Source organism: Abramis brama (assembly GCF_963993115.1).
Source record: "Abramis brama genome assembly, chromosome: 7".
Taxonomy (NCBI): domain Eukaryota; kingdom Metazoa; phylum Chordata; class Actinopteri; order Cypriniformes; family Leuciscidae; genus Abramis; species Abramis brama.
Genome location: NC_139969.1, coordinates 5,363,331 through 5,378,781, shown reverse-complemented (window position 1 = coordinate 5,378,781; position 15,451 = coordinate 5,363,331). Strand labels below are relative to the sequence as shown.

The following is a 15,451-nucleotide window of genomic DNA, read 5'->3' as shown; positions in this document are numbered from 1 at the left end:
TTCCTACATGTATACTGTATACTTTCTTTATTCACAAAAACAATGTTGTATAATCTTCTCCTGTACTTCTTTCCTTAAAAAAATACCTAATCAGTCCAAATTGTGAACAAATAATGTAGACCAGTTTTGGGAACAGGATCAACAGGTTTTTGGGCTACAAAAATAAATAGATGCATTTGATTCTTTTAAATGGTCAAAAGGTACACCTACTTGACTGTCTCAGGGTCAGATGGTGTAGTTGTTGGAATATGTGTCACTGAAAGGAGAAAAACATGAAGATATTTTTAGGCCATTAAGAGTGTCACCATTTTTATAGCTGAACTGATTTGTGATCTTACCAGGTTTGGGTTCATTGACAGTGAGTTGAACAGGAGCCTGCAGATCTCCTACAGAGCAGAGGTACCATCCAGAATCACTGAGTCTCAGTCCAGTCATCAACACAGTGAAGGAGCTTCTCCCATCATCACTGATCTGGACTGATGGATTCTGGGATGTGTCAGTCCTCTTCTCATTGTAACAGCCCTCATCTTTATATCTGCACCACTGTTTGAGTTCATTCTTATATCCAGAAGTGTAGAAACACTGGACACTGACATTATCACCTTCATGTCCAGATACACTGATGTTCATCACAGACACATCAGGAGCTGAAAACAGTCAAAAAGACAATAAGATTTGTCCATCAATTGTCTTATTGGCTATAAAATGTAAATAGGCCTATCTAAATTCCCTTGATATTGATATATTTGATATTTGTAAGTGTTTACTTGTTACAGTTGGTAACAGTTACAGTCACAGAACCGAAAAATGTGGAAGTTTGGTTCCTGTACTATAGAAAGTTCATTCTTTCACCGGAATGCTGTACTAAAATACTCAAAATTAACAAAAAATAACATAATTTCTGTTTCCGTATTCAAAAAATGTCTCCTGCACTGATACCGCTTTACTGCTTTTTTAAACCACATTCAGCGAGTAATGTGATCCAGAACGAATCACTCTTATGAGACGGTTCTTTTCAGTGCATTAAAAAATAGGCTACAGGACAACCAGTCCAACTCCAGAATGAATAGGCTTGTTTGATAAGAGCAAAATCTGCGCAGAAGCGATCACCGGTGATCACCGCGAAATGCCGGTTAGAAATGTGTCCGAGTGGTCCTGTACCGTAGACTGTATAAAAGGCTCTGATGTCCTGCTGACGTAGGCTATGTAAAAAAACTCTTGCGAAGGCGAGGCGGACGTGTCGGATTCTGCAGTTGATCTCCACCGACTGCGCTGAGTAAAAGCGATGGGAAATGATTTGCTGACGACACAGCTTAATGTTCATTGGTTTAAACAACCGTAATATATTGTTTTCTTTTACAATGTTTGATTTTAAAACCCTGATATCCTGCTTTTATGTATATAATGATGTGTGACTATTCCTAAACTTTCTGACAGTGCGATTTCTCTATGGGTTATGTGATTGTTGTCATATTTAGGCCTGTAAAAATGTCTTTTAAACGGAAATAAATAACAAGTACTTTGGGTGTCTCGTTCATCATATTTATTTTCATATAAAAACAACAGAACTTAAGCAACAGTTTATCAGCTACAAAGCGCACGAGTGTGAATCCCGCGATATCCACCCTTGATATCAAAGGTGTCTGATCCACTACGAGAAGTTTTATCTTTAAGATGTGTGTGACCATCATATGGACAATAAAAGAGCACACACAATCCCTATTCTAATTGGAATGGAATGGTAAAAGCTTGTTGGTACGTGACAGGAGGCCCTACGGTGGCTGAGAGAGCTCAACGCACTGCAACTGAAGAACACACATTCAAATAGAGAAAAACGCCCGCAAATTAAGAAAACATCATCATCAGTTTACACACGTGTGCTCCAAATACTCACAACACAACCAAATACAGAAACACGCTGCAAAAGTTCACAACACAACCAAATACAGAAACTATTTGTAGCACAGAACACAACGGAAATGTTTCCTGGGGACCCCAATAGGTGACGAACCTGGCTGGGACATGCTTATTGCTCGTGAGCATCCCTATGCCCTACTCCCTTTGAAGGGCCGAGCCCTTGAAGTGGGGACTTTGGAGTGAGCAGGGCACTTGTGTGCCATTATGTAGCGGTGCCACTTGGCGAAGTGAGCAAAGAACGTAATTTCCTCATTATTTTCACCTGGGATGTTCCTATGATAATGCAGTTGGTGTAAATCAGCTGAATATCTGTTCTTACAACAGAAATTTCTTATCATTGCTGTTAATGTGTTTATGTTAACATAACTGTTGCAAATATACATTTTATACAAAAAAGTTTTAGATGTGTTGGAAACAGGGGCGGACTGGCCATCGGGAGCACCGGGACATTTCCCGGTGGCCTGACGGTCGTTCTGGCCTGCCGGCTGCCGCTGTGCAGACCATCAGCCTGGCATGTGATAGGCTGGTGTGCAACTACGAATGCAGACGCAGTGCAGTGCTTTAATGCCTTGTCGGTTAAACATTTAATTCGCGTGCTGATGCGCTGTTCTAACGTGTGCGTTTCTCAGCGCGTACATGAGTTCACATGCACTAAAAGCCTGTCTACCAGCGCCTGGATACTGGACTAAGTTATCTTTTGAGTCTTATTGTGCTAATACTGTCAAATACACACAAGGTTTACATAAACAAAGTCGGTTATGTCTAAAGTGAACGCAAACTTGAGAAAATTGAGAGAAAATCTGCTTGTCAAATGCGTGTATAATAGACGGGTCGTGCGCAACTCTTAAAGAGACAGTAGTAATAGTAGTAATAGTAAACACGCTGCCGCTTCTCCTTAAAGGGATAGTTCACCCCAAAATAAAAATTCTCTCATTATTTACGCACTCTAATGTTATTCCAAACCTGTATTAATTTCCTTTTAATATTTTCTAATATTTTTCTAATATTAATATTTTGAAGAATGTGGCTATCCAAACAGTAGCTGGTCCCCATTGACTTCCATAGGAGAAAAATATACTATGGAAGTCACTGGGGTACATCAACTGTTTGGTTACCCACATTCTTCCAAATAACTTTTATTTTCAACAGAAGAAAGAAACTTATTCGAGTTTAAAACAACTTGAGAGAGTAACTTATGACAAATAGCATTTTTAGGAGAACTATCCCTTTAATGTTAATAAAACAACAAAATGCAAAGAGAAAATCACTCACTGCTCCTGACTGATAACTTTTAATAGTAGCTTTAATAAGTATCAATGTATAATTTATACAGTGAAGTCTATGTTTTGTTTTATTTTCATATTTGTTATTTTTGTTATTTTAAGTACTTTCTTCAATGCTACTGTTAAATACACCTACTGCAGCTGAAAACATAAAGCACTGTTTATTTAATTTGTATATTAAGTTGTGTATGTGTAATGTGTATCTTTGATCTTAATATTTAATAACAAAGAAAATGACAAAAAAAAATCTTCGCCCCTGTCTGCTATTCTTTTTTATTTTATATTTTGTTACCTAAGGCTTTGTTTTTAAAATATGGACATTAGTTTGGCTGTAATGCTCAGTCACAAAATAGTAAAACCAACATTAAAAAAAGAATCGTGATAAAATCGTGAATCGTGATTTTTCTGAAAAAAATCGTGATATTATATTTTTGCCATATCGCCCACCCCTAGAGTTGAGCACTGAAAATACATAAAATGTAAATATTTCAACATGTGAATGTGTCTCTTATTATCTCTTTTAAAAAGCCAATTTTCTATTTGTCATTGGTTTGGTAGTATAAATGGTGTATTCCTAGTGAGTTTTTAAGGGTTATTTTTTTATTCATTTATATTGCATCTGGTAGTCTACCTGGTACATTAATAGGGTTAGCCTACAAGTTTATCAGTCCAGTAGATTACATGAATAGGGTGGTGGTGACTGCAGCAGCAGAGGTGGCCTGGCAGTGGAGTCAAATTCCCGGCCTGAATTATTGTCCCAGTCCGCCACTGGTTGGAAACTTTTTCTTCATCAAAGCAGAGACCAGGAGACTTGGTTCTTTCTTCAGCAGCATTCTTTATTGAGAACACGAGCTGTCGTAGCTGCAGTCATCAAGTCTGACCAATGCAGTAGACATTGCAGTCTATACATTTCAAGGGGGAGGGATTCACACAGAGGTGGCATGCAAATGAATTACAGGAGTCAGACAATTTCCCCAGTCCAGATCTCATCAGCATAACAGTGTCATTCAAATGCATTGATGCTAATCCAATCAACCCAACTATTCAACGACCAAGGGGCTCTCATCTTGCCATCTCATCTTTGGACCCTGCATTACCTAACATTTCTTATGAAACTTATTTAAACATAACATGATTTTTTTTTACAATGTAACTGATCTATAGATTAATATCTTATCTTACTGATCTATAGATTAATATCTTATCTTGCGACCATAGTTGGCTAACAACGGCCGTGTCCCAATTCAAAGGCTGTATCATTTTCCGTACCCATGTTAACAGGTTGGAGCTTTCACACTGCACGCGGATGCGGTCCAGCGATCTGTTCCAGGAGCGGTGCGTATACAGCAGTGCCGCGATCGTTTCTGCACCGAGTCTATTTCTGCTGTGCTGCAAATGCTGAATTAAAGTGACAGCGTATGTTTCGTGGTCAAAATTAACACAGATTGACATGAAAATGTAGTAATTTCTAGCCTGGGAAAACCCAGACCCTAGATTTGCTCTGCAAGTAGTCTGGCAAAGAGCCCATTCAAGCCGATTTCTAATCCGTCCAAATCGAGGCACCAATCAGAAACATTGAGGCGGGCTTTACACGATGATGATCGCTCTGATTGGTTTTAGGTCTATCCAATTGCGCCCAGAGGCATTTGAGCGACATCCGTTGGTGGCACCCTTTGGAAATGAGTTATTAAAGGACAATTCCAGTGAAAAATGAACCTAGGGGTATTTAACACATGGTTACCGAGTCGATCGTTCCCTGCGATGCGTTTTCATGAAAATCGAATGTATAGTTAAAAACAGTATAGCTCATAGCAGTAGTATATGGGGCATAGAGTAAGTAAAATTAAATCGCTAGTTAATACCACTAACAAGGCTCAAAATAGCCTCACACTAACACGGTAACATAATGAGGGTCCTTACGTTCGTGGCTCGATTAGTCGAGACTGTTTTCCAAGATGGATCCTGCATGTCAACGCGTAATGTACTGTCTTTATAAAGTATCTTCTTATTAAACTGTCTGTACACTTACAAAGTTCTCAATGCTTCGGTTTGTATGTAAGGACCCTCATTATGTTACCGTGTTAGTGTGAGGCTATTTTGAGCCTTGTTAGTGGTATTAACTAGCGATTTAATTTTACTTACTCTATGCCCCATATACTACTGCTATGAGCTATACTGTTTTTAAAGATAAAACTCTATACATTCGATTTTCATGAAAACGCATTGCAGGGAACGATCGACTCGGTAACCATGTGTTAAATACCCCTAGGTTCATTTTTCACTGGATTTGTCCTTTAATGAAGCTTTGCCAGACCATAACTCAATTACTACTGAGAATGGTCTGGTTTTAACCAGGCCAAGTAATTTCATCATAAATGCATTTAATTAAATACAATATAATATCATAATAAATGCATTTAATTAAATACTGCTATTTTTCACAGTCATCTTTTTACTTTAAGACCGGGGTAAAGCAAGGTAAATTACTGCAACAAGGCGACATAATGAACAACACTCATTCGTGGAGGTGGAAAAACAAGTTCTTTGTGACATGCAAGATTTATTGTATACAGATTTAAATTATGCAAAAGAAAAGGTATGAATCTGCTGTTTTTGTCAATTTTAAGTTTTAATTTAAAATGTAGGCCTATGCGATTTTAAGTAGGCCTACATGGTTAAATATTTTACCACTGCTTGAGGAACTTAATAATCTACAGTGAGGAAAATAAGTATTTGAACACCCTGCTATTTTGCAAGTTCTCCCACTTGGAAATCATGGAGGGGTCTGAAATTGTCATCGTAGGTGCATGTCCACTGTGAGAGACATAATCTAAAAAAAAAAATCCAGAAATCACAATATATAATTTTTTAACTATTTATTTGTATGATACAGCTGCAAATAAGTATTTGAACACCTGTCTATCAGCTAGAATTCTGACCCTCAAAGACCTGTTAGTCTGCCTTTAAAATGTCCACCTCCACTCCATTTATTATCCTAAATTAGATGCACCTGTTTGAGGTCGTTAGCTGCATAAAGACACCTGTCCACCCCATACAATCAGTAAGAATCTAACTAACTACTAACATGGCCAAGACCAAAGAGCTGTCCAAAGACACTAGAGACAAAATTGTACACCTCCACAAGGCTGGAAAGGGCTACGGGGAAATTGCCAAGCAGCTTGGTGAAAAAAGGTCCACTGTTGGAGCAATCATTAGAAAATGGAAGAAGCTAAACATGACTGTCAATCTCCCTCGGACTGGGGCTCCATGCAAGATCTCACCTCATGGGGTCTCAATGATCCTAAGAAAGGTGAGAAATCAGCCCACACGGGAGGAGCTGGTCAATGACCTGAAAAGAGCTGGGACCACCGTTTCCAAGGTTACTGTTGGTAATACACTAAGACGTCATGGTTTGAAATCATGCATGGCACGGAAGGTTCCCCTGCTTAAACCAGCACATGTCAAGGCCCGTCTTAAGTTTGCCAATGACCATTTGGATGATCCAGAGGAGTCATGGGAGAAAGTCATGTGGTCAGATGAGACCAAAATAGAACTTTTTGGTCATAATTCCACTAAACGTGTTTGGAGGAAGAAGAATGATGAGTACCATCCCAAGAACACCATCCCTACTGTGAAGCATGGGGGTGGTAGCATCATGCTTTGGGGGTGTTTTTCTGCACATGGGACAGGGCGACTGCACTGTATTAAGGAGAGGATGACCGGGGCCATGTATTGCGAGATTTTGGGGAACAACCTCCTTCCCTCAGTTAGAGCATTGAAGATGGGTCGAGGCTGGGTCTTCCAACATGACAATGACCCGAAGCACACAGCCAGGATAACCAAGGAGTGACTCTGTAAGAAGCATATCAAGGTTCTGGCGTGGCCTAGCCAGTCTCCAGACCTAAACCCAATAGAGAATCTTTGGAGGGAGCTCAAACTCCGTGTTTCTCAGCGACAGCTCAGAAACCTGACTGATCTAGAGAGGATCTGTGTGGAGGAGTGGGCCAAAATCCCTCCTGCAGTGTGTGCAAACCTGGTGAAAAACTACAGGAAACGTTTGACCTCTGTAATTGCAAACAAAGGCTACTGTACCAAATATTAACATTGATTTTCTCAGGTGTTCAAATACTTATTTGCAGCTGTATCATACAAATAAATAGTTAAAAAATCATACATTGTGATTTCTGGATTTTTTTTGGTTTTGATTATGTCTCTCACAGTGGACATGCACCTATGATGACAATTTCAGACCCCTCCATGATTTCTAAGTGGGAGAACTTGCAAAATAGCAGGGTGTTCAAATACTTATTTTCCTCACTGTATATAGAAGCAATGCATTGAATAATACTTTGTTTAAATTGTGTTTAAACGTGAATACGTCTATTATATACAAAGAGAATCGCAATGCTGACAAATTGTTTTTTTAAATAAAAGTTGCTGATAACTTATGGATTTGAAACATAGTAAGTATGTGTTTGTGGTACTGTACAGCCGCGGATCAGTTACGCACTGCAAACGCATCATATGTGAAAGCACTATAGCCGCAAACGCACTGCACAGGAGTAAGTGAACACAGATTGACATGAAAATGTAGTAATTTCATCATAAATGCATTTAATTAAATACAATATAGTAATATCATAATAAATGCATTTAATTAAATACTACTATTTTTCACAGTCATCTTTTTACTTTAAGACCGGGGTAAAGCAAGGAAAATTACTGCAACAAGGCGACATAATGAACAACACTCATTCGTGGAGGTGGAAAAACAAGTTCTTTGTGACATGCAAGATTTATTGTATAAAGATTTAAATTATGCAAAAGAAAAGGTATATGAATCTGCTGTTTTTGTCAATTTTAAGTTTTAATTTAAAATGTAGGCTATGCGATTTTAAGTACATGGTTAAATATTTTACCACTTGAGGAAATTAATAATCTATATAGAAGCAATGCATTGAATAATACCTTGTTTAAATTGTGTTTAAACGTGAATACTATTATAGAGTATATGTGTACAAAGAGAATCGCAATGCTGACAAAAAAAAAATTTAAATAAAAATTGCTGATACCTTATGGATTTGAAACATAGTGAGTATGTGTTTGTGGTACTGTACAGCCGCGGATCAGTTACGCCCTGCAAACGCAGCATATGTGAAAGCACTAGCGCGTGCTGCTCCTGCACCGCATACGCACTGCACAGGAGTATGTGTGAAACGGTCTGACTGAACGTTGTTAAATGGGACGGTCTAGCCGGAGGATTGTTCTTGTCGCCAACTGTGACAGCTGCCGTTGATGAGTGGCAGTAACGTTTGTACTGGACTTTTTGAAAGTTATATAAAACTCTCTTAAAGAGGTTCACAAACTGTCTAAATATGTTCGCCATGGTCCATTTCTATAAAGAGTAAACTATATAATCTTAGAAATCTGTAAACTGACTAATCGCATTTTAGTAATATAAGTCAAAATTGGAATCACTTTCAATCTTTTTTAAAAGTAGCCTATATATATATTTTTTTTTTTACATATGTATCATTAGATAGGCTATTTGAGTAAGTTGAAACCCAATACTTTAAAGGTGTAATTCGGTTTACTTGTGTGTACAGGCCTACATATTATAACCCAACAACACTTAGCCTACCTTTTATATTATTTACAATGTTATTTATATCTTCATTATTTCATTTTTATATTGTATTATATTATATTTATAATAAATATATAACCCAACAACAACACTTACCTTTTACATTATTTATAACGCTATTTATAGCTTAATCATTTCATATTTATTCTATTTTAATAAATTGCATTGTCAGAAATCAAAACTGTAATTCGTATATCGTAATTTGTAAAGAAGTTTTTTTTACCTGATTGGACCGTCAGATACAAATAATAACCATCGTCTGGGGTGCCAGGGCCACCAATCTCCACAGCGCACCAGTAATATCCATAGTCGGAGATCTCCAGTTTGTCCCATCGCACTGTAAAAATACTCTGGTCTGGATAATCAGTGATGGAATATTTTCCTGTCTCTCCTGCATATGCCAATATACTGCAAGTGCCCCAATCTCTCCCCCAACACAAATATTTGCGGTTTTCTTTGTGTTGTTTATCATACACACATGGAATAATGCCAGATGATCCAGATTTCACTGCTATATTAAGTTCCAGTGTATTAACTCTAGCACCACCTGTAGACAAGAATAAACGTATGGGAGAAACCATAAAACACAAACTGCACATGATGTATATAGAAGAATTTTAACTTAAACCATTTAAAAAATGTAACAACAGACTGTACAATGGTTTAGTAATACTTTAAACAAAATTATATTTTACCTGAGATGTAAAGTAAAATCCCAGAGAGAATCAGAAGGTAAATCATGACTATAGTGGAGTGTGTGTGCTATAGTGGAGTGTGTGTGCTATAGTGGAGTGTGTGTGCATGAGAGGAGCTGGTCACTTCTTGAAGTGTCTCTGTTTCCTCCTGTTTCCGTTTCAGAGCAGAAATATCGCCTGAAACCACATAAAATAAGCGTCAGCAAGTGAGCAAAGTAGCAGCAGCAAACTCAAACTAGCCACAACACAACAACAATCAACATTTTCCTTATGGCTAATTTGATTTGTGAACAGGTTAAAGCATGTTAAAAGATACTGTAGTAGTGGTATAATCTGAATAAGCAGATTCTCTTGTTCAATTTGATATAAAACTTGTACGTCTTGATTGACAAAATAAATGCATACAAAATCTAAACTGTACATGTTTTCAAATATTGTATACAACTCAAAATATTTCAAAACACTATTCATAGCAAAGAATATAGGAAATTATATTAAAGTTTGAGATAAAAATTATTGCAACCATCCCCAGTGTCTCATATTTCCTTAAAATAATTCACAATTATGTATTTAAAATGTATTCAAGAATATTTAAAAATGTGTTGTGGCTACATTGGTTCCTGTAGTGAGCGTGCAAGTAAAATAATAATGTGTGAGTGTGAATCTGCACTGTGGCCTTTGGACAGAAACCAACCACAAAAACACACGAGTCAGTAAAGAAGCAACACATTCACGCAGAGACTGACCTCAGCTCCACCAGCACTGTTCAAAAATCGGAAGCGTTAAAATTAACATGTGTTATAGTCATTTCAGGTCTCCCCTACACATTACAAAACAAGACAGGACAATAGAACATGAAGCCAAAGGCAAACAACACACACACACACACACACACACACACACACACACACACACACAAAACACACACACACACACACACACACACACACACACACACACACACACACGTTAGGTTTCAGTATGTGCTTGGTACATTTTTTGTCTTCAAACCAAACTTGGGTCTCCAGACAAACTTTAAATCCCGTCTGGCTAGCGCACTTCCCATAATGTTTACGCATTATGTCAGCAGGTGGAGAGTAGACGGTCCGTTGAAAGGGATAGTTCAACTAAAAATGAAAATTCTGTGATCATTTACTCTCCCTCAAGTTGTTCCAAACCTGTATGACTTTCTTTCTTCTGCTATACACAAAAGAAGATATTTTAAAGAAGGTTGGTAATTAAACAGTTACTGGTCCCCATTGACTTTTTCCTACTATGGAAGTCAATGGGGTCCATCAGACATTTGGTTACCGACTTTCTTCAAAATATCTTCTTTTGTGTTCAGGAGAAGAAAGAAAGTCATACAGTCGTTTCAAAGTCAAAAGTCGTTTGCAACTTCCGGTTCAAAGGGACTTTAAGAATAAAAGCAGAAAGCAGAAGAAACCTACATGCTAATAAATATAGGTGACACTTTCACACTTGCATTTTGCAGTTGTGGCAAAACTCTTAATAGTAAAATGATAATCTGACACAACCATGACCTCTCAATCTGCAAACAACACATTAAAACGTGCTGGAAATTCCTCTTTTTCTTTCTCACATCCTTTGTGGCTTTAAAGGAAACTCTAGATGATGTAAAACAGACGAATATGTCATTACTTCAGATTTTAATGCATAATGTGAATTGCTGGTGTGTCAGAGATCAACTGTTATTAGTGAAGTTTCAAAGCGCTGTAAATCACTTCTTCTTGGTCAGGAGGACGGCTCTGAGAATCAGTTAATAAAACACAAGACAGAGTGGGTTGAATTTCAACGAGCCAGTGATTAAAAGCATTGAGATCATGGTACATTATGCATTTCCACAGAAAAAAATAAATCATGAGATCACCTACTTGGCCATAAATAGATTATATTATAACATTGCTTACAGTATGTATTAGTGTTACTTACAATGGAGACCTGGTTTTGATCATTGTCCTTTCCTTTCTTGAAGACCACTGTTTCATACATCATAAGACCTTCTGTCTGTATAAGAAGAGCGCAAACAAAACTTTAAAAGATAATTCAGATGGTATGAATCTAAAGTCATGCTGCAGTTTTAGATGTGTATGTCTGATGTGTAGATATTGCAAGGCCTAAACACATACCTCAGAACAGACGTCTTGTCCTTGTGTGGGGAAATCTTAAAACAGGAAGAATCACATCATAAAACCACATGCAGATAAATAAAAAAAACTTCTTGTAGGCAAAATGCTATAGAAATGAAAAAAGATAAGTGTTATTCATGGAGACTAAAATGTGAGTTTTCGCCAAGGTAATGTAATGCGGCAGTGCAATAAATCCTGTGAAATTGGATTTGAGGCATTAGCAGTGGAATATTGCTTTGAATTGAATATAAAGCTGTGTTAGAACTGACTGTGTTTTTGTTTAAGGCTCCAGATCACCAAAACCAGCGTCAGCAGCGGCACAGCTGTCCATATCAGCTAGAGCTCGACCGATATATCGGCGGGCCGATATTATCGGCTGATATTAGGCATTTTCCAAACTATCGGTATCGGCATTTATAATGGCCGATAAATGAATATTTAAAAAATAAAATAAAAGCAGATGAAACACCCTTCAACCATGTTATGAGTGCTTGCGTTGCATAGTTTGTCCACCAGAGGGCACTCTACAAGGAAGACCGCTAACATCAATGAGCTTGGAAATCACAACAAACTTATTCTGTCTAAATAAAGTAATGATTACTGTTTTTATAACTAGCATATCTGTAGTTCCAGTCCCTGCATTGTAAAACGTAAGTTAGGCACGCGAGGAGTAAACATTTAGACATAGAGAAAAAGTATCAAACATAGCCTGTGCATAAAAGTTAGCTTTTCTTTTGCACGTGTGTGAAATCCAAGTGTGCGTTGATGACTTCGTTTAGCCGCAGCATTAACGAGTCACATAATGTATTTAGTGCATCACTAAGTAGTAGATTTTAGAAGGCAGGCAGCAAATGATGATTGAAAATGGTTTGTTGTAGCTTGATGGAATAGATGGATAGAATTAAAAGAGTGCAGGTAAATGGATAAGCAAGTTGACATTGTAATTATAAGGTAGCATAACATAACATTGACATTTGCCAGATGCTTTTATCAAAAGCGACTTGCATTGCATTTCAAGGTACACATTTACAATCTTATCAGTTCTTGCTTTGAACCCATGACCTTGGCGTTGCAAGCACCAACGCTCTACTGTCACACACACACACACACACACACGCACACATATCTTAAGTTTGTATTTTTATATATTATATTTATCAGAACTGTTCATGTTTTGTTACGTTTCTGGATTTTTACAAAAATATATATATCGGCCGATATATCGGAATATCGGATTTTTAAATCACCAAATATTTGTATCGGTATCGGCCTTAAAAATCCTTTATCGGTCGGGCTCTATCAGCAGAAGAATCCTGTTCCTGTGGTCAGACGAGGCGTCCTCGGTCTCATTTCTTGTTATTTTGCTGTTACTATAAATAGAATAATTAAATGGGTCTAAAATGTCAATGACATTATTAAGAAAAGTCCCTTTTTAAATCAGTTACTTGATTATTTCAAGTTTCAGGGATTTACTTATGAAGACGGACCAGCTTCATCAGAGCTTCATCATTCTCAGCTGAGTTTGGAGGACAAAAAGCAAAAAACAAAACAAAACAAAAAAACAGTTACATAGGATACTGTAAAAAAAATAATGTTAAAAAATAATGTTGATTCTAGTTTATTGCAATTATACTTTATTATTAGCCTGACGTCATCATACTCAGATTCTATTTTTTTTTTTTTATTAATTTTTTTTATTGCATGAACAACATTTACAGAACATGAACAAAAAAATAAATAAAAAAAATAATAAAAAAAGGCCAGGGTTAAAGATATACAAATACACAATACAAAAATTGAATGAAAACAAAACTAAACAGACAAACAATAAAAGGCTTTGACATTTCACAAAATCCGAAAAGTATTCAACAAATACATGGTTTTAACAGCTTTTTTGTTTGTACTGTCCTTAATGGAAACCATATAATTTTCTAATTCTTTCAATAGCACAGAAAACAAAAGGTTTCTGATTAGTAAATTTACACCGATGAATATGAAACTTAACTAAAATAATCAAAAGATTAATAATATACGCTTCCTTTTCCAGACTCTTTTCATATGGGAAAAACCCAAATATTACATGTTCGTATAGCAAAAGAAAATTACATCCTAATTTGTTATTTATAAATTTAGAAACTTCCCACCACAACCTTTTGGTGTATTGACAGTGCCAAAAAATATGAGGTACAGTTTCTGGTTGCAAAAAACAAAATGAACAATTTACATCTATGTCTTTGTTAAATTTGGATAGAAAATGTTTAGCAGGGTAAAATTTATGCAGTATCTTAAATGAAATTTGTAATTATTCCAGTTAATATTTCCAATAAACCTTGACCAATAGGAAATGACATATGGTTTACTGACTAGCTCTTTTTGAAAAAGGGAGCGTATAGCCTTATTATTTTTGCTTGTCGAAAAAAAAACTTTACTACAAATCGTATCAGCTAGATGCAATAAAGACATATTTACACCCAAGCAGATTCGGATCGGATCTTCTGTCAGATAACATCTCCAAAATGTTAAATACCTTTTGACTAGTAACCAAAAGTCCAAATCATAGTCTCTGCTGCACCAAATTAACTGATATAAATATTGTAGAACATTGCATAAAAACTGTGTCTATTCCTCGTTTAGTGAGATCAAATAATAAATCTACTGCAGGATCTAGAAAAAATCTAATTGTTATTAAACCAGAAAATGTTGCTATTAGTAATCAAAAACAATTTCTAAAGCTAGGTCTTCTAAACATTAGATCACTCACACCTAAGGCAGTTATTGTAAATGAAATAGTCACAGATAATAGCTTCGATGTACTTTGCCTTACTGAAACTTGGCTTAAACCTAATGATTATTTCGGTCTAAATGAGTCTACTCCATCTGGATACTCCTATAAGCACGAACCCCGTCTGATTGGTCGTGGCGGCGGTGTTGCAGCGGTCTATAGAGATATTCTCAATGTTACTCAGAAAACGGGTTATAAGTTTATTTCGTTTGAAATACTTGTACTAAATGTTACGCTCTTAGATGTTAGAAAAAAATCCATATTATCTCTAGCCTTGGCTACCGTATATAGACCGCCTGGGCCTTACGCTGATTTCCTAAAAGAGTTTGCAGATTTTCTCTCAGATCTATTGGTCAATGTAGATAAAGCATTAATTGTTGGAGATTTTAACATACACGTAGATAATTCAAATGATGCGTTAGGGGCTGCGTTTATAGATTTATTAAATTCCTTTGGGGTCAAGCAAAACGTCACCGGACCAACTCATCGTCTTAATCACACACTCGATTTAATTATATCATATGGAACCGATCCAACCGATATAGATATCATTCCACAAAGTGATGATGTCACTGACCATTACTTGGTAACTTGCATATTACGTACTGCTGTAATATGTCATGCTGTGCCGCGTTTTCGACCAGGCAGAACAATCCTTCCATCCACCATAGATAATTTCTCAAATTGCTTATCTAATCTGTCTCAGCTGCTGCCTGAACCCAAACAAACAGATGAACTAGAAGAACTAACTAGCACTATGAGCACCATTCTCTCTAGAACATTGGATGTTGTTGCACCCATTAGATTAAAAAAGGTCAGAGAGAAAATTAAAGCACCATGGTACAATAATACTACGCATGCTCTAAAGAGAGAAACCCGTAATTTAGAGCGTAAATGGAAACAAACTAATTTAGAGGTCTTTAGAATCGCGTGGAAAGACAGTATGTCACGTTATAAAAAGGCCCTAAAAGCAGCCAGGG

At 36.8% G+C, this 15,451-nt stretch overlaps 1 protein-coding gene across 1 annotated transcript; it reads right to left on the bottom strand.

The window, feature by feature from the left end:
* Positions 1-206: 206 nt before the first annotated feature.
* Positions 207-9,603, bottom strand: LOC311087052 (polymeric immunoglobulin receptor-like; the record flags this gene model as incomplete). The annotated part of the gene is made up of 4 exons (XM_084120303.1): positions 9,543-9,603; positions 9,071-9,394; positions 339-647; positions 207-256 (listed from the first exon to the last, which is right to left on the bottom strand). The coding sequence occupies exons 1-4, from the start codon at positions 9,586-9,588 to the stop codon at positions 207-209; spliced, it is 729 nt and encodes a 242-aa protein (XP_083976429.1). The 5' UTR covers positions 9,589-9,603.
* Positions 9,604-15,451: the final 5,848 nt, after the last annotated feature.